Here is a 12,541-nt window from a genome sequence, read left to right as displayed (position 1 = left end):
AGCTACACATTGAGAGAGGAAGTGTTATGATAGATAAAGAGAGATATTTCATAATGGTAAATGTGTTAATTCAACAGGCATAAATCTGTGTATGCATATAAGATAGCTCCAAACTATATAAAACAAAAATTGACAGAACTAAAGGAGATAGAGACATATTGACCATAATAGTTGGAGATATTCACGTCTCTTGCAGCAACACATAGAACAAGCAGATAAAAGACTAGTAAGGATATAAATGTTTTGAACAGCACCATTAACGAACTCAACCAAATTGACACTTAAAGAATAGTAAAACCAAAACCTATAGAATATACCTTTGTTTCAAATGCATTTGGAACATTCAGCAAGATATACCATACTGTGGGCCTTAAGTAAGTCACTACAAATTCCAAAAGGTTGAAATGACACTGTGTCAGATTAAAAGTGGCAAGATTCAAAAAATGGCACCCTTTTTTTAGTTTTGTAATGTTAGTCAGCAAATATGAAATGTGTATCTGGTGTCATTCAATAATGTATTGTATTTACCCTTGGAAGGCTCTATTATGTCCCCTACTTATAAATGCAGAATATACATATATTGAAATATACCTAATTCCACTGCAACATGGTTAAGCTTTGGTCCAAGAAGAACTGGCACTATATTACTGTGATCTAGAAGTGACAAAAGAAAAGACAAATGTATTAGTGTTGCCTTGAGCTTCTCTAAGAGAAGCATCTATGATAATATGCTCATTTCATGTAACAAAGGTTCCAATAGTTACTGGTTTACATTCACTTGACTCCTATTTGCATTAACTAAAGGTCACAGATCATATTGTTTATTGTTTCATTCTCCATCAACTCCATGGTGACGGAGATGTTGAAAGCACCTTGCATCTGGTTTTCTCTCACTCAAATCTGCAGCTTCTGCTCACTTTAACTAAAAGGCAGAGGAAGATGCTCATCCACTGCTGCCTGACTCCCAGACAATCAAACATGCAAGAGTTGGACCATGCAATATCACCGGGAAGAGCCTTTCTGCCCTGTCTCGATTCCCTCCATCTGTCTTCCTCAGCTGGCCAGTGATGGATTTACAGGGTGCAGAGACAAGACAGGTTGAGAAAAGCAAATTCCTCATTCTAGGTGCCCACCGTTCCCTGGCAAGATGCTAAGAGCAGTGTCCCTTCAATATTGTGCCTGGGAGCCTCACCTGGGCCCTGGCCCTGCTGGTAAGTTCACGCCTATAGGCCAAGGTCTGCTTCTGCTCCTGAGTGGCTTCTGACCCTGACTGGAAGTACCACACATAAATTCTGCTCCCTCAGTCCCCATCTGGTGATGCTTGGGAAGTAAGTCATCACCCAGCAGGCTCTTGCCTAAGGCAGCTGGCAACTGCAAATCCTAAGAGCAGCTGTGGTCACAGATTTAAACTGGTGCATAGTTAAGTTATCGTTAGCCCTGATATCCGCATTGGTAACCTTCCTCATGACCAGGACTGTTCTCTGCTAGTAGCCCCGCTGCTTTGGGGCATTCCCAAGCAAGGTCCAGAACATCCCTCTGGGACTTGCAGGTGCTCAGCAAGCAGAATGCCTGGTTGAGTGGGGTACAGTGAGACTCAGGAGCCCTCCTGCAGCTCCCACACCTCCCTGAGCCCTCTCAGAAAGTGCAGTGCCAGAGTGAGCAGTGGAGAATGCAGTGGGCAGATACGTGAGCAAGAATAGGAGAATGAAACCAGCACAGTGGACCCCGGGGTTGAGAGTCAGGACTGGGTTCTCCTGGGATTCGGAGTCTCTGGGCAAGCCTGGAATGCTGGTAGACAGGCAGGAGGAGCTGAGATGTATCCAGGGAAAGAACCAACTCTCGGGTCTGACAATAAGAAGCAACATGGGCTTGAATTCAAAGACAAAGGGGCAGGAGGCAACTTCTTTTTTTTTTTTTTGAGACGGAGTCTCGCTCTGCCGCCCAGGCTGGAGTGCAGTGGCCAGATCTCAGCTCACTGCAAGCTCCGCCTCCCGGGTTCTCGCCATTCTCCTGCCTCAGCCTCCCGAGTAGCTGGGACCACAGGCGCCGCCACCTCGCCCGGCTAGTTTTTTGTATTTTTTTTTTTAGTAGAAACGGGGTTTCACCGTGTCAGCCAGGATGGTCTCGATCTCCTGACCTCGTGATCCGCCCGTCTCGGCCTCCCAAAGTGCTGGGATTACAGGCTTGAGCCACCGCGCCCGGCCGCAGGAGGCAACTTCTGTGTGAGGGGGAAAACTGCTACTGACTACCTTTCTCTGGATCCATTTTTTCCCCCAGAAACTTACATGGGAGACTTGAGAAGGGGCAGCGTGAAGGACATCTTTAGCACAGGATGCTATCTACTAACACTCAAATTATATCACTGGAAACCTAGATCAGCCCTGAGTTTGCACAACTGGTGTAAAGTGAAGGGTGCAGTCCCATGTAGGTCACAGAAGGAAACAACATCGTAGTTCATGCCCTTGACATGACCAGTCTACCTACGAGGCTATCAGAGTCAACATGGCATAGAGGTCATCAGCAGTAGGAGGAGACACCACCTGATCAGCCAGCGCATGAGACCAGGAAAGTGGCAGATGCCCGGTGGGAATTCAGGTGGCTGTGATTCACAAGCACGAGCTGAAGGCAGTGGTACTCCTGGGCTCCAAAAACAGTGCCCAAAGTACGGCGTTTTGGCAGGCTGAGTACTTTAAACTAAAGGACATTTGAAGACCTCAAAGCAGCCTCAAAACCAAGATCTCTCTGACCTTCTCCTGCCCTCCTGCTTCATGCCCCCATTCTCCCCAAAGCGAGTCCTAGAAACCAGACTCCCTCTTCCCAAAGGCAGATCATAAAAACTAGAATCCTTTTCCCCAAAGTAAGCCGTAGAACCTAGGAGCATGACTCTAACCTTCTCCTGCCTTTCTGTCTAGGAGCTGGCTATAAATTCTTTGGCCTTCTTTGGTCTGACAGTAAGTATTAAGACCCTCTGCTCTCTACCCAGGAAAAAGAAATACCACAGAGAGGTCAAGAAGAATCTGGACAGGTCTTGCCGAGTTTCCCCACGCAGTCTATTAGCATTAGGTCATACCCTCTCGTCCAATCACATTTCTACATGACTGTCCATGTTTCTAGAACCTAAGCATTTAAAAAGAAAAAAATGGTTTTCCTGAGTCTTGGGGTATTCATTTCTTTCCTTTTTTTTTTTCTTTTGCAACCGAGTCTCGCTCTGTCACCCGGGCTGGAGTGCATCTGGCACAATGTCGGCTCACTGCAACCTCCACCTCCTAGGTTCAAGCAATTCTCCCTGCCTCAGCCTCCCAAGTAGCTGGGATTACAGGTGCCCGCCACCAAACCCAGCTAATTTTTGTATTTTTAGTAGAGATGGGGTTTCGCCATGTTGGCCAGGCCTGTCTTGAACTCCTGGCCTCAGGTGATCCGCCCCCCTCAGCCTCCAAAAGTTCTAGGATTACAGGCGTGAGCCACCACGCCCAGTCCTGGGGTCTTCCTTTCTGAAGACTCCCATGTCACATAAAACTTTGATTAAATAAATCTGTTTTGCTTGCCCCTTGTTAATCTGTTTTTTGTTATGGGAGCATTGTCATGGGACTTAAGATGGGGAGGAGAGGTGTCACACCTTTCCATCACTACGGCAGTCACTACGTAGCAGCTGAGAGGTCTCCATCTGCGAAGGCAAGGGGACTGTAATAAAGACACAACATGGAGAAGGTGGGAGCTCAGAGCCCCCCCGTCCTCAACACAGGTCAGAACACCTCCTGGCTGTCCTCTCCAACTCCAAGCTCTAATTTCTGTAGACTCGTGGCAAACTTTGCCAAATCCAAATAAAAATAGCCAGGATGGTGAAGTGTCTAGACTTCTTGCTGCATGTGGCATCAAAGGAGTTGTTGCCGTCTCAATGATGCACACAACAGGCATGTAATGAGCACCTTTATGTGCCAAGTGTCAATCGTAGGTATTCAAGATGCAAAGATGAGGAACAGAACTCAGGGCAAACCTTTCCAGAAACTTTTCAAGCTATTGACAGAGACACATATGTAATACAATTCTGACAGCAATCAGAAAAGCAAACAAGAGACCATAGTGGCATGGAGGAGGAGGGACATTTGAGTGGAGTCCTGAGAGACTCAGTTGACATTCTCCAAGAAGACAAGGAAAATAAGATGGACAATTATGGGAGAAGAACAGCTTGTGCTGCAGGTGAGGTTTGGGAACCCAGCAATGGGAGATGGTCATTACAGCGGAACTCTTGCTGTCCCTGGAGCCATCCTAGAGCTGAACACACACTCACTCAGTCATCTTCAGCCAACCCTATGAGGGATGAACCATTACTGTCCCATTTCACAGTGAGGAGTCTGAGGCAGAGAGGAACTAAGAAATGAACTCACCCAAGGCCACAGCCTCACAGAGCTGTTGTGAGGATTATATGACATGATTCAACTCCAGTACTTGGCACAATCCCTGGCCCATAGCAAGTACCCTTTTAATAATGGATATTCCTACAGCTTCATCAAAGAAGGAAGGAAAGAGCTGCTGATGGGCGGAAAGCAAAGATGGTGGGAGAGAGGGTGCAGGTTCTGAAAGTATCAAAGGAAAAGAGATTTATACGATATTAAAAATACAGGAAAGAAAATTTGGAGAGTTTAGGGTAGATGATTATACATAGAATTTAAGTTTTTGAGTTTAAAAATTCAGTTATGGGTTTCCCCGGTTCTGGACTGTGGCAGGCAGAATAATAGACCCCAAAGTTTCCCACATCCTACTCCCGAGTTCCTGTGAATATGATATGTTACATGGCAAAAGGAACCTCTAGATGTGATTAAATTAAGGATCTTGAGATAGGGGGATCACCCTGGATTATCTAGGTGGGCACAATGTCGTCTCAAGGTCCTCGTCAGAGGGAGACAGAAAGGTCAGAGTCAAAAAGGAGATGGGGTGAGGGAAGCGAATGTGTTTGGCTTTGAAATGAAGTGGCACAAGCCAAGAAATGCAGGTGGCTTCTAGAAGTTGGAGAAAGGAAAGGCAAAGAAATGCATTTTCCAGCTGGGCGTGGTGGCTCACCCCTATAATCTCAGCACTTTGGGAGGCTGAGGCAGGCAGATCATGAGGTCAGGAGATTGAGACCATCCTGGCTAACACGGTGAAACCTCGCCTCTACTAAAAAAACACAAAAATTAGCTGGGCATGGTGGCAGGTGCCTGTAGTCCCAGCTACTCAGGAGGCTGAGGCAGGAGAATGGCGTGAACCCAGGAGGCGGAGCTTGCAGTGAGCAGAAATTGCACCACTGCACTCCAGCCTGGGCGACAGAGCTAGACTCCGCCTCAAAAAAAAAAAAAAAAAAAGAAGAAGAAAAAGAAACACGTTTTCCCCTACAGCCTCTGGAAGTAAAGTGATTCATTCTGCCAAAATCTTGATTTTACTGAAGACCCTAAACTTGGGGTAATTTGTTACTGTGGCAATACATGGGTGTGTATAGCTATATGCTTGTAGTGAAAAGGAAAGACGTTGCTAAAGCGAAGGCTGCAGCAAATGTGAGCCCACAGATTTTGTTGAGCCACCCACACAAGTGTTACAGTTTCCAGTTTCTCAGGATGATGGGGGGAAAAAAGTCTAGACTGGATAAGTCACCTGTCTTCAAATCAGGAAAGGAGCTGTCATTTTAAGAAGGCGCCAGATTTAATCTGTGAAATTCTTGAAGGCAAATCAAAAGCAGTGGTTGGAAGCTACGAGAAGGGATATTTGGACTCAATGGAAAAAAGAGACTTCAACAATCAGATATTAAAATCTGGACTATACTGCTGTGTGATTTGGTCATTTCCTTGGTAGTTCCCAAGAAGGGACTGGATGATCAATTAACAGCTGTGCCTTATGACAGATATCTTCACTGGGTGAGGTTTAATTAAATACCTTTAATGTCCCATGATACTGTTCTTCCATCACACACAGCCTGGGTCCAGCATCCCTCCCCTCCCACCAACACATCAATGTTCCTTAACTTTCCCAGTCAAGATCCCTTTCCCCAGAGGTCACTGCTTCATGAGGCTCCCCCTCCAAGACGCAGGTCAAAGGGAGCCTCCTGCATCTGTCCTTCCTCCAACTTCCCCCTGCACTCTTGCAGCCTCACAGATAATGCTGTTTCATACGGTGGCATTAGGTTATTACTTCTCCTGATTATAATCAAATCCCTTGAGAATAGCACAGTGCTCACTTCATCTCATATTTCCTTGCTTCCCAGCCTCCCTGTGCTAAGTACAGTTTATTGAGTATAGATATCGTCAATAAATACTTGTGGAGTGAAAATGTAAATTCAACAACAAAAGATTCCACAATTTACTCAAATTCCATATATAAGAGACAGCTGACTCATGTGAGGTTTATTCATATAGATTTTCATTTCCTGCCAAAAAGAAAGGTTTATTTAGCCAAGTAGAGGAGCATCAAAAGGAAGATTTTGACCCTTATATTTGAACTAGTGGTGTGGTCACAACCCCAACTACGTGGACTCTCAATTCCTACACAGTTTTGAAGAATGGAAAAATTCCATTTTACTAAAATACATCTGTTTCTTCCCAATTCTAAGATTTCCCTTACCTTCCACTATTGTTATATTGAAGGTTTTGGTGATGTTAAATAGTTTTCCATTATGATGAAGGAAATGCACGCAGGAGTAATACCCCTGGTCTTCCAACTCGGCATTCTTCTTTATCGTTGGGTTTTTATTGTTCTCCAGTAGCTTTTTACAGTTCTGTTTTTAAGAAAGCAAGTTAAAATACTTTAAGTAAAAACCGAATTGAATTACAATGATCCAAATTTTTTAGTTAAATAACTTTAGAGCAAAAGGAAAACAGAATGGAAAGTAGCAGTTCCTGGATACATGTCCCAATGACTTGGTACTGCTTTTACTGAAACAATTAAATGCAGTCCCATTGCTATTGGTATGATTATCATTATTAATACATGCTGGGAAGCAGCGCATGGGGCAGTATGAGCACTGTAGCTGCTTTCATCAATATTCTTTCATCTCTCTTTCACACACCTGCAGAGAGAGAGAAACAGGGAGAGAGAGACAGAGAGAGAGAGAACACTACAACACAAATCCTTGCTTGAGTCACAACTCTTTCATACATGTTCAGTCCAGTTTTGTGTATTCTGGACTATGCATCCCAGCGATGGGTAGTGGGGTGGGTGGAGAATTACTCAGAGAACTGAGTAGCTAGCAGACCACCCACACCTTTGACACCCTCCACCAGAAGCCAGCGAGCTGATTAGAAATGCATCAACAATATTCAAATCCATAGGTATACTCAAACATCTCTCTCTCACACACACATTTCCATACATGTCACAGGAATTAATACTAACTGTAATAAAGCCACTTTCTTCAATCCAGCACATCTGACACCTAGCGATAGGTCCCAGAGCCATTCAGGGACCACATGGGAAGGCTGGGGGCTGAATGGCCATCCTTGATGATTGGACACTGTTTCTGCAAACACCAAGCAAGAAGAACCTACTGCCCGCAGACTTCTCCCTCAGAGCTGGCAGCCACTGGGGTTAGACCCATTTTGCACAGAACGTGCCCGTGAAGCACCCACATGTGTACCTCACATCAGTAAATTATTTATGTATAAGTCAAAATTTTATAAAGCCAAACTAATTTTTTCAAGCTATAGAAAAGATCAGAGACTCTTCATTTTTCCTTTCCAATCAATTGTCTACTAAATTGTCTACTCAATTGTCTACTGATTTAGACTCCTTGCTCTTGGGTGAAGTCATGATCAGTCAACAAGCTTAGAATACTTAGCCCTGCAGTCAATTGTTTAGCTAAACATCCTTGGTGCATCAATGCTCTTAATTTAAATATCTGCATTTTGGAATTTCTTTTTTTTTTTTTTTGAGACGGAGTCTCACTCTGTCCCCAAGGCTGGAGTGCAGTGGCTTGATCTCGGTTCACTGCAACCTCTGCCTTCTGGGTTAAAATGATTCTCCTTCCTCAGCCTCCTGAGTAGCTGGGACTACAGGCACCCACCACCACGCCCGGCTATTTTTTTCTATTTTTAGTAGAGACAGGGTTTCACCATATTAGCCAGGATGGTCTCGATCTCCTGACCTCATGATCTGCCTGCCTCAGCCTCCCAAAGTGCTAGGATTACAGGTGTGAGCCACCGCGCCCGGTCAGAATATCTTAAAACTCAGCACACCATGCCTCACTACTTTACATGTACTGTAACACATTTGTACATTGATGGGAAATAGAGTGAAGTCAACTCAGGACTGACTCAAATGTTTAGAAAACATTTCAGATAAGAGCTGTCTTTGGAAATCACAAGTAAACAGTGTTCAAGCATAAGGCACAAACAAAAGTTTCAAGGATGTCATCATCACTCGCTTTAGCTTTCCCAAGTTCTGTTCAGACCACTCTCTCTTATAGGTCTTTAAAGTTTCCATGACAGAGTCACATTATTCAGATTTGTTATTCCATATAAACTGCATCAGCTGTCCCCAACCGTTTTGACACAGAGACTGATTTCATGAATGACAATTTTTCCATGGACCACGGTGGGTAGGGGTTGAGTGGGGAATGGTTCGTTTGGGGATGATTCAAGTGCATTATATTTATTGTGCACTTTATTTCTATTATTATTACACTGTAATATATAATGAAATAATTATACAACTCACCATAATGTAGAATCAGTGGAGCCCTGAGCTTGTTTTCCTACAACTAGGTGGTCCTATCTGGGGGTGATGGGAGATAGTGACAGATCATCAGGCATTAGATTCTCATAAGGAGCAGGCAACCGAGATTCATCGCATGCACAGTTCACAATAGGGTTCTTGCTCCTGTGAGAGTCTAATGCTGCTGCTGATCTCACAGGAGGTGGTAATGTGAGTGACGGGGAGTGGCCCGGGGACTGGGGACCCCTGAACTACACAATTTGTGTTGTGTGTGTGTGTGTGGATGGGAGTGTGTATGTTTTTTATGCACACACATACTCTATACTCACACACACTATGTATGTGTATACTTAATTCCTATAGCGTGGTCTAAAAGAGTTTTTTTTTTTTTTTTTTTTTAATTATACTTTAAGTTCTGGGTTACATGTGCAGAATGTGCAGGTTTGTTACGTAGGTATACACGTGCCATGGTGGTTTGCTGAACCCATCAATCTGTCATCTACCTTAGGTATTTCTCCTAATGCTATCCATCCCCTACCTGCCACCCCGCAACAGGACCTGGTGTGTGATGTTCACCTCCCACTTATGAGTGAGAACATGCAGTGTTTGGTTTTCTATTCCTGTGTTAGTTTTCTGAGAATTATGGTTTCCTGCTTCATCCATGCCCCTACAAAGGACATGAACTCATCCTTTTTTATGGCAGCATAGTATTCCATGGTGTATAAGAGCTTTTAAAATTCAACAAGTAAAAGGTATGCCAACTGAAGAAGACAGAGAAAATAAACAGGCAACCCACAAAATTGCCTGATTGCAGTAAGATGCAATAAATAGATACAAAAGTTTAATTTATTACTAAGAAAAGTGAAAAAACCACTAGGAGTTTTAGAAATTATTCACATCCAATTTGAACCATTCTAGGAGCATTATTTCCCAGTGTTGTGGAGGTGACAGAAAATTGGGATTCTTTTTTCAAGTGTGGGGTAAAATTGGCAGAGCTCCCTGGAGACGAGTTTGATAGTGTGAAGAAAAAGACATAAACATGCTCACAGCCTTTGATTCAGTAATTCTACATTTAGGGATTTGGTTGAAGGACAAATTATATAAACACCCAAGGATCTGTGGAAGTGGTATTCATTTCAACCTTTAAATAATAGTGAAAAATAGGCAATTCACAAATGTCCAATAACAATGGGATTAGTTAGATGAAATCAGGCACATAAAAATGGAAAGCCCATGTTTAGATCATTTAAAGATGTGAAGGGATAGTCACAACATAATTCTTAGAGGAAAAAGCACAATAAAATAAAATATACCACTTTTAAAAAGCAAATGCTTCACAGAAAAAAAAAAGGCACGAAGTCTCTAATTGATGGATTTATGAGTGCTTTTTGCTTTCTTCATTTTTCAGTTTTAAAGTTAAAATATTATCAAAGCATTACCATTTTCAATATTATAAAATGAACTAATGTATTCAGAAAAACATATACAATTGAGTTTTACACGTTAAGTACATGTGACGGGAGAAAAGGGAAATCCTTGAACTAGCATTCCTAAAAATTAACTTATTGAAAGAGAAGGAAAATGAAGGAAGAGTGTGAGAGAGGCAGCTGTGATCATTTATTGAACACCAAATCCAGGTAAACTACTGTGGAACATATTTTAATACTATGTATCAGCTGTTGACAACAAGCCAGTGAGGATACTCGGCTCAAACAGGGCAAGTGAGTCATGTGGGATCAGGCAGCTTGCTATGAGACCAAATAGTAGCCCTCAATCCCTCTTTTGGGAATTTTATCTTTTCCATTAAGTCTTAAAGTTAAAATAACATAAAAGCATTACCTTATACAATGATGTGCTGTTGACCAGTGTTTGATAGTAACTGTTTTCACAGGTTATCTGCAAAAATTTTTTAACTTCCACAGTTTTACTAGTTACTTGTCTTTCAGTGAAACATCTGTGTTTATTTCTTCTGATGACATTTAATTTCCATTTCTGAGTATAATTTCTATGGAACAAAAGTGTAAAGGTATTTTATAATGCTACAGAAACTTTGCAAATATCACCCATCTTCCCTTTAGTAACCAATGTTATGATATTTTTCCTTTATTTTTATTAAAGAGATTGATTCATTGATGTGCAAATCCTGCTCTGCCTCCTCTTGATTCAGAGGAGCAAGAACTTTATCAACTGTCATGGGAGCAGGGGGTAAAAAATAAAAATCTGAGCAGTCTACACACACAGAGACACACACATGCACACACACATGCACATATCCTACTGCAGACAATATATTATGGATGTCAGAAAAGCAGATCTTTACAACGTCAGTGATCTTCGCTGATGGATAAGTTCAGAGAGTCTTGGCCCAGGATGGGAGGGTGGCTTTGGTTTCAAAAGGTCTATAAATTCCTGATGTTGTTTTCTAAATGTGTGTGTATATGCATTAGGTTTTATGTTTCTCAAGGCAATTTGTTCCCATCCCATTCTCTTACTGTTGAATAAAGCAAAGTCTGGAGTTGTTGCCCTCAGTGTAATTGAATTAGCTCTTTAAATGCCTTACTGACCAAAGGTGAGTATGAATAGATTTTATAGAAGTTGTTACTCCTCATCAGAAATTAATGATCAGGAGTATCACTAGACCAGGTGCAGTGGCTCACACCTGCAATCCCAGCACTTTGGGAGGCCAAGGCAGGTGGATCACCTGAGTCAGGAGTTTGAGACCAGCCTGGCCAACGTGGTGCAACCCCATCTCTACTAAAAATACAAAAATTAGCTGGGTGTGGTGGCGGGTGCCTGTAATCCCAGCTACTTGGGAGGCTGAGGCAGGAGGTGGAGGTTGCAGTGAGTGGAGATCACGCCATTGCACTCCAGCCGGAGTAACAAGAGTGAAATTCCATCTCAAAAAAAAAAAAAAAAAAATTGGTGATTTAGAATTGGAAAAAAATACAGTATTTTTTAAATGAAGTTTTTAAAGAGAAAATGTTTCAAATTTGATGTTTCTTCCACTGCACCTGTGATGTATAGATTCATTTGCTAAATACAGCAGACACGTGTTGTTAAGTTATCTTCTATGCCTGACACATTTGTGCCCACCTTAGGCTCTTCCAGTTCCCCTTTAGGTCTACAACAGGATAGAAGGAAGAAAAGACTAGCACTTACTGAGTTCCAGGTATCAGACTATGTATGTGCAAGGGAGAATGACTGTTTTCCTTAGGCTCAGATGAGAATGCTAAATCTCAGACAGGTTAAACAACTCACTCAGGTCACACACTTGCTACAAGACGGGGCCAGGATGCAAATGCATATCTATTTGACCCCAAAGGCCAGAAGTGCTTTGCACAATTCTACGCTTTCACAATCCAATGAATCTGGCCCCTTCACTTTGGGCATGAATTTATAAAAGATTGGCCATGACTAGAGAATGTGGTAGGCTGTTGTCATGGTTACAGGCAGTGCGTCTGTGGCCATGGGACATGATAGAGCTACCTGGCCCTTGAAATGGATTCAGAATCCCATTGGCAGCACCTTTTCTCAAGTGTGTTTTTGTAACGTCTCCCCAGCTTCGGCCTCAATGAACTGGAGAGATAGAGATTTCTAGATCTCTCTGACTTGTTGCTTAAAAGGAATATCCCCATTTGTTCAGAATACATTGTTCTCTACCTCTGTAATCCTCAATTCCTAACACTCAACAAATGTGAGAGGACTGATGACACTCCATGTGCAGGACGCTGCGCTGCGAACACAATCACCAACACACTGCACCTGCCATCCAGGAGCTCCAAGGCTGGTGTTAACACGGAGGCCCACTGACCCAAAGCTGTGACCACACTTTCCTGCTACAGGCCCAGCCCATCCTGGTTATGAA

The 12,541-nt window shown here is 42.9% G+C and overlaps 1 protein-coding gene across 8 annotated transcripts in view; it reads right to left on the bottom strand.

Annotated features, from left to right (window-relative positions):
• IL18R1 (interleukin 18 receptor 1) overlaps positions 1 to 12,541 on the bottom strand; it is a 43,314-nt gene that overhangs the window by 15,706 nt on the left and 15,067 nt on the right. For 6 of the 8 annotated variants that reach the window (XR_012421732.1, XR_012421733.1, XM_065526690.2 and 3 more), the window contains 3 exons: positions 10,516 to 10,681; positions 6,589 to 6,742; positions 592 to 654 (listed from right to left, as the gene is read on the bottom strand). Coding sequence is in view for 6 of the 8 variants with exons in the window: in XM_065526690.2 (XP_065382762.1) it covers positions 592 to 654; positions 6,589 to 6,742; positions 10,516 to 10,681 (383 nt within the window). In the remaining 2 variants the exon portion in view is untranslated. Of the gene's footprint in view, positions 1 to 591; positions 655 to 6,588; positions 6,743 to 8,679; positions 8,737 to 10,515; positions 10,682 to 12,541 lie in introns of those variants that run through there. The other 2 variants (XM_065526692.2, XM_065526691.2) reach the window with 2 other exon arrangements.

Source organism: Macaca fascicularis, chromosome 13, assembly GCF_037993035.2.
Source record: "Macaca fascicularis isolate 582-1 chromosome 13, T2T-MFA8v1.1".
Classification (NCBI taxonomy): domain Eukaryota; kingdom Metazoa; phylum Chordata; class Mammalia; order Primates; family Cercopithecidae; genus Macaca; species Macaca fascicularis.
Note: the sequence above shows the minus strand (reverse complement) of the source record. Positions and strands in the feature narration are given on the sequence as shown.